General features: G+C 41.0%; 1 protein-coding gene across 1 annotated transcript in view; it reads right to left on the reverse strand.

Annotated features, from left to right (window-relative positions):
• NF1 (neurofibromin 1) overlaps positions 1–16,746 on the reverse strand; it is a 96,765-nt gene that overhangs the window by 61,401 nt on the left and 18,618 nt on the right. Inside the window, exons 5-15 of the mRNA XM_014956596.1 lie at positions 11,193–11,336; positions 9,070–9,153; positions 6,630–6,820; positions 4,229–4,335; positions 3,900–3,967; positions 3,593–3,668; positions 2,952–3,109; positions 2,573–2,746; positions 2,269–2,391; positions 1,897–1,971; positions 626–757 (exon numbers count right to left, since the gene is read on the reverse strand). Coding sequence (XP_014812082.1) covers positions 626–757; positions 1,897–1,971; positions 2,269–2,391; positions 2,573–2,746; positions 2,952–3,109; positions 3,593–3,668; positions 3,900–3,967; positions 4,229–4,335; positions 6,630–6,820; positions 9,070–9,153; positions 11,193–11,195 — 1,191 coding nt within the window. The 5' untranslated portion in view covers positions 11,196–11,336. The remainder of the gene's footprint in view (positions 1–625; positions 758–1,896; positions 1,972–2,268; positions 2,392–2,572; positions 2,747–2,951; positions 3,110–3,592; positions 3,669–3,899; positions 3,968–4,228; positions 4,336–6,629; positions 6,821–9,069; positions 9,154–11,192; positions 11,337–16,746) is intronic.

Genomic DNA, 16,746 nt, shown 5'->3' on the forward strand with positions numbered 1-16,746 from the left:
ACAATACTCTTTAGAAACTCAGCTTTTTAAACTATTTTGTCTAGTTTATTATTTGTGAAGATCTCAAATAACATCATGGACTTGTCTGTCATTTTCACGAAACTTACAAGTTTTGAACAAAATGTTTGAGAAATCTACTTTGTTGCTGTCACCAAGACCAAACAGTCAATTTGCTCAATGGAAAGACTAATGAAGAGAAGAACTACTCGTGCTAGTCATGGTAAAAGCACTGCAGTTTTCAGAAATTACCTTCACATACAGAACGCTTTCGGTTTTCAGATTGAACAAGAATGGCCATATTGCCTGGCCATTCACACAGCAAGAAAGCTTAAAATGAACAGTCAGCCACAGAGGACAGTTACAGAAGAAATATTTCTACGTTGCCAGTTTAAAAACAGCGTGAAAACTGTGAAACATACGTCGGGAACTGGCTTGAAACAGTCACTACACCGAAACCTGCGGAGGTCACAGAGCACGTAGGCCGCTCTGCTGCTTTTGGGATTACAGTGTGCTTCCCCCCTCTAGTTTCCAGCTTAAAGCTCATGAATAAAGAGCTGGGATGGAAGGGGGACACGAGAAAAGCAACAACGGGATTGAGTTTTAACAAGTTCTCCAGGCACGTTACCGGCGTCATGCGAATGGCGGGGTGGGCCCCGCAGCCCTGGATGGCCTTGTGCAGCGTCTCGCTGAACATGCTGCGCAGCTCCATGGAATGGCAGTACACCGCGTCGATCCTCGGCCACCAGTCCAGCGCCGACTGCAACAGAGCACAGCCACGCTCCAGCCCTCACCAGGGAGTTACAGTACGGTTTATTTTAGAGCTCTAGCAGTTACAGAGCTGTGGTATAACTAACTTCACACGAGAGTATTTTACACAGTATTAGCGCTACGTTAATTTTCCGTTCTCACCATAAAACTTGTAATATTTAAATGCCTTGTAAGAGAAGCAATACTTCCGAATTAACTGCTTACTACGTTGTGATTCTTTCTGAACAGGCACAAACTCTGAAACCATAAAGGCAGGAAACCACAGTAGATTTCAGGACACTGAATGCTAGTGAGTAATACTTCTAAACAAGTAATGTGTGCTCAATTCATCCTGATACATTAAACAAAACAGAAAATTGGTATTTTCAGTGCTTGATAATATCCCAAAAGCTGTATTGTCCACCACAGATACACCACCACACCTACAGCAGCATTTCCTCCCATTTGTCAAAGTGCCTGATACTTTTTTAAATACTGTGTTTTCATTACGATGTTGGGATCAATGAAATAGAAAATGTTACGTAAATTAAGTAAGGCTGGTTGCTTGGCACTGACTGATTCTATTTTCATACCAATCAGAAAAGTATTTCTGAACAGTATAAAAACTGAAGTTGTACTTTAGTAAATACAACTAACACACTGAAGATAAACAACTGCACACACATTCAAAATATTTCTGGTGCTCAGCATTAAGTACAATTTCACACTATTTCTTTTCAAATCCCCGAGCACAGCCCCAAGGCCAGCCCTTCCCCTCAGTGCCCATGTCAATGCACTAGAAGCTGTAGCACGTGGTGTAACGGTGAAGATCCTGAGGGTGTTTTCCAATAAAGCAGTACATACTGTAAAACCAGAGTACATAAGATTCATTTCTCCTCCTACATTAGAGATATTAAAATACATTTATATTGAAATTTCATATGGGAATAGGAGCTCTCAAACTGGGAATCCAACTGGCGGACAGCATGGACAACGATTTCTATGTCCTTCCTCACTAGCAAGCACCTCTTGCTGCGTGGATACAGGCTACAAGATTCAGTTTACTATTCACATTGCATTTAACGAGCAGATACCGATCTGAACAGAAGCCACAGATTGCTGGGCTGATTAAATACTTTCAGAACTTACATTTGTGATTATTCGGTGGAGTGAATTTACCAGTACGTAATGAAATGTTGATGGGGAATTCTGTGCCAAGCAGATCTACAATAAAAATACATAAAAGCCATTTAGGAACACCTTCTTCTTTGCCTTCTTTCTTATCACACTGAATAACATACTGGAGACGTTTTATTAAATTGACAAAGCTGTCAAATCTAAACACAAGCAAGTCTAACCAGATAAGAAGAGATTTACAAAAACTTGCCAAGATGAATTTTAAGGGATATTTATACAGTTGGACTTATTTATGAGCTTCCAGCTGCTGCTAGTGCATCTTTTCTAATTGACAAGTCATCAACAGCACGTGGAGAATGACTTACCAGTAGGTAGTGTTCTCACCTTGAAGTGTTGGTTATTATGAGGGTTTATGCGGAAGCAGGAGACTAAGCAGTCAATCATAAGGTCTACATCTGCATTTTGATTGCCTCTTGAAAAAGGTTTGCTTGGATTAAACAGCAAATTCTGTATGTTTCAAAAAAATACAAATATATAAATCAAATACCAAGATTATTCTTGTCTGCTTTCAATACAAAACTTTTTCACTGAAAAACACTACGGTATTCAATTCAGGAGAAATTCAAAGTCTATTTCAGTATTTTAAAACTCAGATTTCTTCACTGAATTAGGAAAAAGACATTTTTACCTTAAGATCTACCACCATGGACTGCACTAGTAGGAAAATGACGGAATTATCTTCCCAGTTGATGTAGGTAGATGCTTTGCACAGTTTCACACAAGCGATAGCAGCACTTTCTGTCAGCTGCCTGCTCCCACCGTGGCCAGCAAGGGCTTTCCGGAGATTGTCCAGGAACAGTTTCTGCAGAATTCAAATCAGGAATAGTTATAACCAGAGCTATGGCAATCTGTGATCAGCGTGTTTAGATCCTTCAACACTAAAAACAAACAACATCACATTTTTCTGACAGGAAAGACAAAATAAAATACACCTGAAATACAGAATAAGCAAAGACAAGCATTCTCTAGAAATCAGAGCCAGAATTCACATGCTTTTCTTTTCTTACCTTGTTCATTTTAGTTTCCTCTACCACGTCCTTTGCTATATCTTGGATTATCTCTGGACACAGAACCAGGAGTATGATTTGAAGTGGCCAAACTGCTGCTTTACGTTTTGTGCTCTCAGCAAAGCCATCCACTAAGTCAAACAACTTCTCTGCACAATCTACATAAAATGTAACCCCAAATTAGTTCAGTATCAATTTTAATTATGAAAAGGTAAAGAATAGGTATAAAAGAGCAAAAGGATAGCTCCACTCTCGCAGAAAAAAAGTTCTGATTTCTGCACATTACTGGGGATAAAATCAACCCAGTTAAAGACATGGTTTTCCTGAAAATATAAGTTTTCTTCTTTTTTACTAAAGACAAATCCTGATGATGTTCTGTTAAGTGTTTTTTCCCATATCAAGATGAAAAATATATATCTAAAGAGCTTCCATCTTTTCGGTTTTATTTCTTTGTGTTGTGAACCACATGAAAAGGCAAGTCAGGAGACAAAAGAGACAGCGATATATTCCTGCCTGCCCTGACAAAGCTTGACACAAATTTCTTATTTGCAGGCTGCACAAGAAGCAAAGAGGGGACAAAACATGAGTGTGGAGATTCTGAGAAACCAACTTCTGAACGCAACGTTGTTGTTCTGCCTTACCAGCCATGTCAGTCTGCGGGGTCTGGTACAGCTTTGTGAACTCATCAGGATAGTTTTCCACCCAGTTCCAAAACGCCTGCAGTAACGCAAAACATCTTTACATTCCAGAGCTTAATATCTTTTCTGAATTATGTATTTAAATGAAGAGATTTTACTCTTAATTTTAATCACTCAACATTCCTTGCGAAGGATCGAAGGGGTGCACCAATAAATATTTCGTAGTAAATTACTGAATTGCAACTATTCCTAAATTAGATAAAGTCCACAAATAAGCAATGAAACAGAAGATAAATATTAAAATACCTACCTTCTCAAGACTGTTGATAACAGCTAACTGAGCTACTTTCTTAAGGGCTTTAAACTTGAAAACAGTCTCTGTAAAGGTAAAACATTTCTGCATTTAGAAAAGAAACCTGGTTCTAAAAAGCAACACATTACAAAAGCCATTTGAAAATGCAAAGCAACTTTTAAACCAAAGTCTTTATGCTACTTAAGTATTTTTTAATATTTTGCTAAATATATGACTATTTGCAGTAAAACAAAGCAATAAAAAGATATGCATATCAGTATCATTGTGTCATCTCTAACTTGCCATATTCAGGTAAAACCATTTCAAAACACAGGCTCAAATCATACCTTGCAAGAGTCGTTTCAGTTTTGAACAATCCACACTGATGTACTGTAAAAGTTCAATATCATGAACATCAGCATTATCTTCTGAACAAACAGTCAGTTCCTGTAATCTAAAAATACGCAAAGTAAACTAACATCTCAATGGGAGTACGTCAGACAGGTAAGAACACCTACCAAGGATTCTACACATTTGCAGAGCAGGGGAATATTATAGCATCTCCTCACATAACACGATCTCCTCCGCTAAACTTTTCCAGGTTTAGAAATGAAAGACAGACTTTGCATGATTAGGAGTTAATATTATAGTCTTATCCCATACTCATACTGAAAACGCATCTAGAAATACCAAGATACCAATACCATCTGGTGGCAGTCTCTTTATGCTTAAGATTTGCCTAAATCCTTCTGTTCTCTACCACAGTGTAGCAGTGATCTTGTCATACTTCATCTAAATATTCAGTCCATGGAATCATGACACCCCCAGACCACTGCTCCCCCCAGCACACCTCACCCCAGCTGATTTCTCAAGAGCAAAGCTGTGCCTGATGGCACTTGGCATCGCTGAAGTGAACTACAACCAACCACTCTGTAAGCCAAAGACAGGCCATGTTCTTCTGGGCTAAAGAAATAGGATGAAGTTTAATCACACCATTTTAAACACAATGGCAGCTTTTCACACGTTTGTACTAGATGATTTACTAAACATCTCATCAGATACTAAGCCACTAATAACTAAATCATATGTTCTCACAAACTGAAGATTGCCACGTCCCGTTCCAAAGCTACAGATGTGTTTTAGACACGGAATGTGATTTCTAGTACTACACACAAAAGCAGTTCTTCATTTCTCCAACGCCAGGGAAACTTAACGGCCCTCGCTGGGAATGGGAAGGTCCCCACTGCTCTGCTTTTCGTGCCAAAAATCCCCCAGCTGCTGCACAAGGCCTAGAAATATGCCTAAACAGGAAGGAGAGGTCAAGAGAGCAGCACCACTGACTGTCGGCAAGCTGACCCCCGTGGAGATCAGCAACAACTGGTCAAATATTTAACTATTTGCACACAGCCCCTCTTGAAGTGAAAAGCAGGTTGGGGAAAAGCACTATGTTCCAGCCCAAATGGAGGGTAGAAGGGCTTTGGAGCTTGAGAACTAAGCCATGCTACAGGCACGTGAGTAAATACAGCTCCATGGACGAGATGCAAAGACTGAAAAAAAATTTCAACTGAAAAATATTTCCTACAAAAGGAGAAAAGAAATTGTTTCCATTTCCATAAGCAACAAAACATAATCAACCTATTGAGTAAAACCACATCCTCTACACTAGCTGCCAACTCTATGTTCTGGACACAGAAGTTATTGAAGGCTCTGTAAAAGTTTTTAAAATACTTAAAATTTCAAATCATTAAATAATTCTAGGCTGACTTCTAAAATGCAGATTTTTAAAAAATCTTGGAATGGATTTTGGATCATGTAAAAACACTGGAACTGGATCATTGTAAAAACAATGGAATCGTTTTTACATTATAAGGAATATATAAATCTGTGTTTCAATTAAATCAACACTCATTGCTGTGTGACCACATAAGGCTGCCCAAGCTTTGCTTTCAATAAACCAAGGATGACATTCACTCTTATCACACACTGCTACAGCTCAGCTACTTCAAGCAACTTTCAAAAAACATCAAAAGTATTTCAGTAATAGAGAGCTTCAGAAAGAGCTGGAACGGGACAAAAAGAGCAAAGAGTAGATGGAAACCTTGGGCCTGTCCCTCTTCTCGCTTAGAACAGCAGCAAAGACAGTTATTTTACAGTAAATGTGCTGTGAGACTCAAGTCAGTCAGAAGACAAATGGGCCTTTTCCAGCAACTAACAAACAGTCCAGCTGTTTTGTCCCCTTCAGGCATAAGACAGATTTAACATAAAAGCCTTCAAGCAGGAAAAATTAGGAAGGAAAACAGCCTTGGGGCTCCAACACAGCTGTAGACAATCAGCAATCTTGCATTGGAAATTGATAAGTAAATAGATACAAACCATTACCTTCACCATCCTGGGTTTTTTCCCAAAACACCTTGCACCCACAAGAACTTACTAACTTATTCAGCTGAGTTATTGTTATTTTCACTCTAGAACAGCATTTGGCTTGTACTTAAGAAGGCAAATTAAAAAAAGCAGTAAATGCAGCTCACACCTGAATGGATACCAACCAGGTTTGTTTTGTAATCTGAAACTCAAGTCAAGTTTTGAAAGGGAGAGGGAACTTCACCAAAGAACTATCTTGCTAAATATCATTTAAGAAGTTAAGTTGTCTGAAATTAGAAAGACTACAATTCCTGACAGATGCTCTAGACACCAGCATTGAGTAGCTCTTCTAATACACCCGAAGTCAGGCTGCTGAGAAGCACCCACCTGGTGGAGATGCGGCTGAAGACAGCGTTGAAGTTATTGCAGCTGAGAGAGAAGAGAACCCCCGAGGCCGAGTTCCGCAGCTCGGCCGCGTGCTGGTTCCCCTCCCGGTACGTGTGGATGAAGTGGCAGATTTCGGGCAGCAGCTGTTTGACCAGCATCGTCTCGTCTAGTCGCATGGTGTCCTTTGGTTGCTGGAAAGAAACATGCAGTATGTCATGAAATTCAGTTTTGCAAGTTTGGAGGCAAAAAAAAAAATAAAAAAATAAAAAGGAGCATCTGCCACCAGAAAGCACAGGGCTGGAATCTGGGCTTCTCACTCTGCCTGCGGGCTACTGCTGTCCGCAGCGTATGTCCTCTACACTGAAAGAGGCTTCTTGCCTTTTGAACAATAACTCATATCATTCAAACCATCTTATATTTTCAGTTAAGTCTCCAAAATCTGTAGGACACCAAGTTGATTAATGTCATCGAGTATCAAGCACAATATCAAACTCAGTTTTGAAGTAAAACGCATTTCTGTTTTGAGGAATGCACCCTGTTGATCTGTGCGAAGCACGAGCAGCAGAGCATTAACCATCTTGATTTGACTGGAGCTCAAAGGGCAAAGCCCCACCCTTACTTCTCTTTGGGTAATATTCTAACCACTGTATTTTGACAGCAAATATTTTATATTAAAAAAATGAACCAAAAGAGGTGCTTTGCCTTTGCTCTTGCCTGGGATTGCTCTATAGGAGTCAAAAATGGCTTAACTTTCCTGCAAAAGAAAAATCTCATTTTTGCCAGTTTGCACAGTATGAGACATAAGGAAACTATTTACAAAAGAATTCAAAGTGAAACTTTGCTCTACTAAGAGCAAGTTTTAACAGAAGGGTCAGCGTTAAAGCTTTCTAAAATTCTACCAATGAATTTACCGTGGGGAATTGGGAAGTTTCAGAGACTCCCACTTAGTTGACCTGAGTCCTGTTGCCATGAGAACTCGATGAAACATTGAGCAAGACCAGGGAGCAGAGACGGGGCTGCAGATATCGCAGAACACAACGCTCTTTGTATAGAACTTTGGCTCGGTCTGATTAAACATATACTGGCTCAACTTGCTCTTGTTTGAATCGACAAAGCAAGAAGTATTCAGCACAATTATAGGCTGTTCAAATACCAGCATCTATCAGGAAAAAAACCGCTAATGTTTCAAACAATATGCATATAAGAATTATATGAAAGGAATTATTTTCCAAAGTCAAAAGAGGTTTTTTTGAGTAGCTGGATCAAAGACACAAAAAGTACCAAAAAGAGGTATTTACCTCAGCTGTGAAAGCTGAAAATTATTCTGGAAAATGCATTCACCTGGATCTTTTGTGAACTCAGAATAATCCACAACTGCTCAGACCGTTTTAGCACTCTAATACAAGATATGCCACTTGACAAATCTAACCGTAATAAGGTCATTACCTTATAAAGAAAGAACCTTCAAAAACTATTGCAGGGAAACAGCAAAGAGCTTAGATGGTTTCATGATATTCATCTAGGAATACAGCTTTAAAAAAAAAATAAATTCCTTTCTTGTTAAAGGAATAAACCATGGCAAATGTTGCCGAGAGAGAAGTTTGGCTTTGCAATCACCCAGCTCTGCTCAGTCCGTCGCACATCCCCCAGGTACCAGCAAACTGCCTCCCAGCACAGCTCGGGCTGGAAACATCAGCACCAGGCTCCCAGTGGAAGCTTGGACACGGTTAACTAATGTAATCTAGGAAACACCTGCAAAAGTCATCTTCAGAGCAGCGATAGCAAAGCTGCTGCTGCATAAAGCAGGACACAAAAAACTACTTCACCAACTGCAGGTTTTAAGAAATTGAAACAAAAATCATCCCCATCTGGAGGAAACTTACCAGCATTAAACTTTTACTTTTAACATGATTTACTATCACGTTATTTTCTCGGTTTAAATTACAGGATGAAAATGTTTTCATGCATCTATTCAAAAGACACTGAGCAGAATATGCGACAAGCAAAGCTTATAAAAATCTAGCAAAGCTTCATAACCACATCTAATTCTTCATTTGGGTTTGTGTCTTCCCTTACTCCAGTTCACACACATCTCTGAGTACAGTTGTGTGCATTCTTCTTAACAAATTATTAAAATAAAATCATTACTTACTATTCAACTAATTTGTAGAGATTACTTGAATCTACTTAGCTGAAAAAAAAAAATCACTAATTGTAGGCAAGAAAAAAGCACCCCACGAATCCTTAATTTACCAGTTCTATCAAATACTTGCATTTATAGGAAGTTTTAGTATTTTTTTAAATGGCGTTAATCCTACTTCACTCTAAATCAGATGAGTTTTAACTTTAGTACCAGTAATAACAGATTCACAAGCATTTGACTTGTAGTCTCTAACTCATTTGATTCCAAGTTAGCAATTGCTTAAGCAAGCCTACTCACCCCTGCCAGACATTTTTCCAGTGTATCCAAGATAATCAGCTGAGATAGATATAAATTCTTTTCAGCAGTTTCTCCAAATATTCTCTAGAAGTAGAAAGGATATGGATTCATCTGAGACACAGAAATTTGACTTGTAACACACTCAAGTAACGTAGCAAAGTGGCACAATAAGTTATGACTCCTGGAATTTAGAAATCAAGCCAGTAAAAATTAGATTAAAATAGGAATTAAGACCTTATTGCTGAGGAAACACCTTTGCCCAGTCTGCAATGCTGAATCTGGTAAGGGACAGTTAAAGACTGGAGGTACCACAGCCCCACGTCTCCATCAGGCCTAGGGCTTACTCAGCAATGAAGGTTATACCTTTTCAGACACTATTTTGGTATCAATTACTGCTGACTCTTTTCCAATTACGCATTTCATTGCCAACATTTTAATAGAACTGATGTTACAACAAATCCATATCTAGAGCTTATGAAAGTGTTGCAAATTTTAGCACAGACCACAGGAGGAAACATGTGAGACACACACATACCCCCCCAAAAACGACGCCACCCTTCAGACCCAGGAGGAGGCAGAATTCCATCAGGTGTTTCCCACAGCGCCCAACTTTCCTGCCAACAATAGTGACTAGTTCCAGCAATATTAAGATAGCAAAATAAAGCAGAAGAGATTTAGCCAAAAATATACTGATAGTAGCGCCCAGATGTGGGACACGTGCTGAAGTCACCCAAAGGAAGCTGGACTTGAACCACGGGAGGGCTGAGCTCAGCTAGGCCTGAGCCTCAGCAGAGCACAAACCCTCCAGACCTGTTTCCAAGTGTCAGACCATCGTGCCAGTCCCTTGGCCTGCTCTGCTTCAGCTACAGAAATCCTTCCCAAGTATTGCTGATTCATACAGGACCTCAGGCCATCAAACAGAAAAAACGTTAAGTCTTGTTCCTCAGTGCAAAGCAAACATTGACTTTTTTGATTGACGTTTTTAGCTCGGTCTGTCCTCTCCAGATCTAGATATCACATACAGAAACCTGTCTTTGCTGTACAGTGCTCTCCTTTATCAGTCAGTCATCTTACGCATCCACACGCTCCTTCATGCCTATGGAGTTTAATTAAAATAAGTTCTCTCTCAAAAGGGATTACAGGTAGCTTTAAGCAGCCTAAACTCCCTAGCAGTAGGACAACCTATTTTCTGATGTTATCAGCCCTTTGCAGTGTTCTGGCAGATGCACATCTCTACACAACCGACATCCAAAAGAGCTCTCTGCAAACAATCTTACTAAAACCATAAGGAAAAGGCACTGCTAGAGTTTGGCCAGTTCTGTACCTGTTCATGGACATTCCATATTATCACAAACCACACGTCTTCAAAACTCCATGAGCTAAACTTTCCTCATGACAAACCCCAAACCAGATCATATTGAAAGAAGAAAATCAACTGCACCTTTCTCCTCATAAAGGATTGCTAAACTTTCTATTTACCCAACTTGATGGTGATAGTTAATTTTTCCACCACAATGTCACCACAATGGACATTCACATTCATTTATCTTTTTTCTAGGTTTCTCTTCTCTTTGGTTCCACTGAGATCTATTTTAAAAGATACTTTTAGTGATGCTGATGAGTCAAATATTTTGACGGATTTCAGGAATCATTTTATGGTTCCCTTGGAGGCAGAACAAAACCCAGTATGCAGAAGGGAACCATCTACTAAGGCACCTGGCTCTGAAGATTTCTCTTTGGGAACTCATAGAAAAATCACCTTGAATCTCATCCCTTCCCACCAGTGCCCTGCCCTGAGTATCAGATTAAATGGTTCAAGGAGAGGCTGCAATCCATATCAAACAGTAAATGGAAAAGATGTGTATCATTCCCACACAACTGTCAGTCACTTTTCTTACTGCCTCATAGGGTGTCCCTTTGGAGGTAGGGGTCCATGGAGGCAGCATTAGACAACAGATTGTTTTCAAGGATTTTCAGTTCTGACTGAAATTCATCGGGTTGTTAATATATATATAATACACACACAAATGTTAAAATATCCAAACCCTCTACAGATTGTATAATATGAATAAATAACAACCATTTTGAAAAATCACCCAACAATCCAAAATGAGAAGACTTACCATGTTGTTAACATTTTTTAAGATATTAGTGAGACCACTGATGACCAGGGAAAACTTGTACTTGGAAATGTTAATGAGACATTCCTTGTTGTGCTCCGTACTGACTTTGGTGTGGGTGTTCTGCTGGCCGGCCTTTATTGGAAGCTACAAAGAGAGATAAGCACCATAAGCTTTTTTACATTAAACATTGCATCTTTAAAGATAGGTTAAAACATTTTGAGACACAAGAAGCAACCTTGAAAAACATTCTACAAGAAACAACTACAAAAACATTATTTCATTTTCCCTGCATTCATCTTTCTATTAGTTATCTATAAAAAAAAATACTGAAGTTCACCTATTCCTTTTTCTGAATTGAAACTAAACCCCTATTTTGTGATAAATTTTCTACAAACCAGATGTCAAAGCAATCGAAAGGAGGCGAAAAATATAAGACAGAATTCTGAGAAGAAAAGTTTCTTTATTTCAAAAATTAGCTAGTTAAATACCAAAAAATCTTCAAAAGTCTCATGCCTGCAAGAAAAAACCCGGCCCCTGCACGCCCCTCGCTGGAGCCGGCCCGTGACGAACCACCACCACCAAATGCACAAAGCAATTCTTGGGAAAATCCATTTTACTGAGGATTTATATTTTTTTTAAAACTGAACAAATATGGGAACAAAGAAGGAATCAGTATTATCATCACTTTTTATAATTCACACGTGCTATTTCTATTTTAAAGCGTGACCTAGGGATTCACTATGTATAGAAATTTTAATCGCTACTACAAGTTTTAACCAATTTTAACTACAATTCTCAATAAATGTGCTTTCTGAAAGACACCGATAGCTCAAAGTAAATGCCAAAATGTCATATTTTGCATTAGAAAGGGTATCTTTAAAAAAAATTAAAATGAAAATGAGAGAAAGAGAATTTAAGAGAGGTTAAAAGAAGAATCCCAAGGAATTACAATCGGCTTTACAGCTGCAAGATGCTGAAAGAGCGACCTTCCAGGTTGCACTGGGCACACTGGGTGAGGGCACTTTCCATACTGGCATCCAGTGAAGCTGCTGTCAGCGGTCACGAGCCTCTCTGCCAGGCATTTGTCATCACTGCCTTTTGAAATGCTGGATGAATTGTACTAAAGAACCCCAAACTTGGAACATTTTCTTTCACCAGTTTTGACTGCACCATTAAACACAGTCTGCTCAGCACCGACACCTTCCCTTGGCAGGGCAACACACCTCTCCAACCCACCACCTCGCTTTTGTGTCCTCTCCACACAGACCGTGCTGTGCTTTGGGCTGGAAGTGTCAGTTCTCCTGGTACCCCAAACTGGGATCACAGGGGAGGTTGGCTGGTTTTTCCTTAATTAAAAAATGCCTGTCCTGCCATGCTGGTCCCACCACGGGCCAGCAGGACAGAGAGGTCCCTGAGGAATCCCTGCTCTCCACTGGGAGATCCAGCACCAAGCACCACATCCAGGGACCCACCCCTCCCCAAGAAGGTCTCAGGCTTTTGTCCTGCACAACCCCCTGTGTTAACACCTTCCATAGGGCAATAAAGGTAATTCTCACTTAATTTTGTAATTCTCTCGCAAGTGTTCAGACTGTAATGCTTTAAAACAGCGCGATGCGTTTCAATATGCTCATTTTAACACTGGAAAAGGCAGAACAAACAGCATTTATGACTCAAGCTTTGTTTTCATTGTTAGATGTTATTTTTACAACACATTTTCAGAAGTCATTACTGAAAGATAGATACATTTCATTAAAATTTTCATCATTACTAGTACTTTTTATTCGAATTTCCAAGTCTCTGTGCTGACAACAGCAGAACAGCTCACTACCACGGAGTGATAAAACACTCCAGAAGTGCCTCCCAAAGAACCGTGCCACCGCCGTGCTCCTGGGAGCTTCCACACTACAGAAACCTCCTACTGCACCCTCCCGGAGCTTCCTGCCACAACCACCGCTGCAACAAGGTCCCCTTGAAGTCAAATTGCTTTTTATACTACCATTTATAACAGGAAACTACATTAAAAGGAAATATTAGCACTGTTGGGTCGGTCTTTTTATTTCTCAGCTATTTCCTTGGTGCACTCTGACATGCAGGAGCAGTGATGGCCCCTAATGGAACCCGGTGCCGGTCTTGAGTGGCCAAAACAAAACTATTTAACTTCTACAAAAACATCCATCAATCTAAATATTATAAGGGAGAAAAAAGCTGGGGGGAAAGGGGGAAGAGGAAAAAAAGTTGAAATTTTACTTTCATTGCCTTTAATTTTATTTCAGAAAAAAGAAAGCCTGACACAAATGATTTCCCATATAGCTTTTATTTGAATTAGAAACAGAAATTAAAGCACAAAGCTTAAATGTAACTGGAGCTTCAAACTGTGAACACACACACACACACCCCACTTCGAACTCATCCCAGTTCAGCAGAGGGACAGTCCACTGCTCCAGTTCAGCCGTTCTCCCCACTGAAATGGGGAGGAACAGCCAAGGTGCAGGCACAGCCCGGGCTGTCACACACACTCCCCCCAGCCCAGCCCCACCACCTCCCCCCGAGGTGTCCAACAGCTCCAGAGGACAGGTCACAATGGCATCAGGGGCTACAACTTGCCTTATTGTGGGCAGTGGACAGGCAAAATAGGGAGATGAAATCTGGAATCTTACAACTACCAAACTCCAAACCGTTTTAGCTCAATTTAAAAAGGACTCTGCTGCAAAAGACAAGGCACTGCCATTCCGCAATCTGTGCAGAGCAGTGACCCTGGGTGACACCCCAGCATCCCAGTCACCTGGGGCTCAGGTACTGCTGGAACAGCCGGGAATGAAAAATAAAAGTGTCTACCCACTATTAGCCCCTGTTTGGAGTACCCTCTGTCTGATACAATAAGATACAGTATTTTGGTAAAGCCAGCGGGACACTGCCCTGACACAGGAGCCGGGGGGGTGCGCTCTGCAGGGCGCTGCTGAGAGGGGCCAACATAAAGCCATGGGGTTTTCTGCATCACCTGTGATTAACAAATACCAGCTTTTATCCCCTCTATTTAGTAAAAGGCTGTATTTTAAATATTCTCATTTTCAGAGGTTATGGAGCAAGATTATGTGCTTTATCCCTTCAAACCAAGTCACTATTTCAACTTTCCTGTGCAAGGCACAACTTTGCAGAACACTAAGAATCATAAATCCGACAGCCAAACCTCACAGTGATGGCTGTTGAGACCACGACGGTGACAAGCCTTGGTCACTGCAGCCACACACAGGCACTGGGTGACCAGCGGCTCCGAGAGCCACGTCCCCAGGAGACAGGTCCCCAGGGGTGGCCACGTCCCAGTCCCTCTCACCGCCTCACCCAGAACAGCACCCAGTCTCCAACCCACCCTGGGAGGGGGGCTGGAGGGGGACACCCCAGGGATCTGCTCCTCTAAAACGGGCTGAGCATTTCCAGCGAGCACCTTGAGATGCCCAAAAGCATCCCAGCTCTGTGTCTTTGATTCCGAATTAGAAGAAAGGAACAACATCTAGAAAAACCTCCCCTGGTGCTCCCCCACAGAAATCCACCTGGTTTTTCCCTTTCCAATAATTTTCAAAACTTGTGCAGCAGACTGTAACACACAGACGTACCGGTGAGAGACAGAAACACACCCAGCACCATCTCTCCTCAGCATCGGTGCTGTCAGAGCCAGACACAAATCTCTCTAAAAACCATCAGGCATCTTCCTCCCAACACGCTCTGCATCACCTTCTAAAAAGGTATTATTTAGTACAAGAACTTCTCAGCTGAGCCTTTAGAAGAACATGGAACTCTGAAAATATTTTTATGGGTTGCTCTGAAAAAAAAATAGTATTTTCAAAAGGTTAACTCAAAGTTGGCCCCAGGAACAACTACTCTGCTCAGAGCAGCCCCCCCCTTACAGCAACAGGCACCACCTCACCGGGGAGCGCAGCCAGCACAACTCACATGAAATTCTTTAAAATAAGATGTATTTTATTACTACTAGGGGGTTCTCACCGAGCCAAGGTGGGAAACAGCGATGAAAACACAAAGCTGGTACCTGCAGCCAGTGCTTTTTCAGGTCTCTGATCCTGTATAGATGTCAGATATTGCACAGAATCAACACAAGGCAGGAATATTTCATTTAATTCAATTGCCTTTTAATGAAAGTGAGAATGGAACACTCCTCCTGGCTTTCAGTTTTCACAAAAGCTTTCTTAACTGAAAGCAATCCTATCTCATACGCTACAAATGGGGAGCCTAAACCATAATCCACATAATGAAGGGCTTCCTTCTTTAAAGCATATCATAATCACTTAAGTCGCCACAAGTTCATACAGGATTAATACCTTTTATTATATCTGATAGTTTTCAAACAGTCTAGGTTTAAATGGTTTAGGCAGTAAGGCTTCTCAGACTACGCTTACAACTATTTCACTACTGCAGCAGCTTTCCCATGGCTTCAGTTTGTAACACATTTAAAAATACTATAAAAATACAGTACATAAAATCGTAAGTGAATATTTCCATAGGAAAAAACGGGATAATTTTCTTTTACAAAGACCTGATTATGTCTGAAACCACAGAGAATTCTACTGAAACACAGCCTAGCCTCCTTGTGCTCCTGCAGCCTGCACTGAGCAGTGAAAGTTTTGAAAACATCTAACAGCTAGTCCTACATGTAAAATCAGGGCAGAGGCTTCCTCCGTGCTGCACCAGGGGATCCGGCCTCCCAGGTACCAGCAGCAGCTCCTTCCTGCTCCAGCTGAGCCCCCCGGGCAGCCCCCGGGGCAGCGGTCGCAGGCTCAGGAGAGAGAGCAGCTGGGCAAGACCCACAGCAGATTTGAAAAATGTATTCAGTGAGCCAGTCATTGGTTAATTCATAAAACTGCGCTTGCCAGTCATTTTAAGCCCACAGAACTGTACACACAAAAGCAGATTTTGGTTAAAGCAGCATTTATAACAACAAACAAGAGTAGACAAGAACAGACTGGTTTGCACTGATTTTTCTTGTTTTCAATACAGATTAGCATTCTCCCAGTTTGTTGTTTCATCTGTCTTAAAATGAATTCAAGCACTCAGCAAATGAATGAAAAGCCTGTCTCCATCCATAAATTCTGATGAAAGATGGTTACGTTTTCCTCTTTTGAAAAGGAAGGAAGGAAGGAAGAAACCTTGGGGGAAAACCCCAAACCCTAAACAACTCACACCAAACCCGAGCTCCCCTCCCTTATCCAGCCAAGTGACAACACACCAAGTTGTGGCTTCCCCCGTGCTGAACCAAGAGATGCTGCACGGAGATGGGCAGAGCACACAACACCTCCAACTGCACCAGCACCACTAAAACAACGGGTACATAGTCAGCATGTTTCTATGAAGTATGAACCTGATGCTTAAATGAGCAGTCTGAAATGCAACAAGCAGATAACTTAATAACCACACGACGACCCAGTAACGACAAAAGTGTGAGGAGTTACAAGCAGCATAAATATCCCCATGGATCGACGATGCATTCAGCAGTCATGACGGTGTCACTACAGCCTGGCATTTGGGTGGTCAGTGAACAACAGTC

The sequence above is a fragment of the Calidris pugnax genome, unplaced genomic scaffold (genome assembly GCF_001431845.1).
Source record: "Calidris pugnax isolate Ruff unplaced genomic scaffold, ASM143184v1 scaffold45, whole genome shotgun sequence".
NCBI lineage: Eukaryota > Metazoa > Chordata > Aves > Charadriiformes > Scolopacidae > Calidris > Calidris pugnax.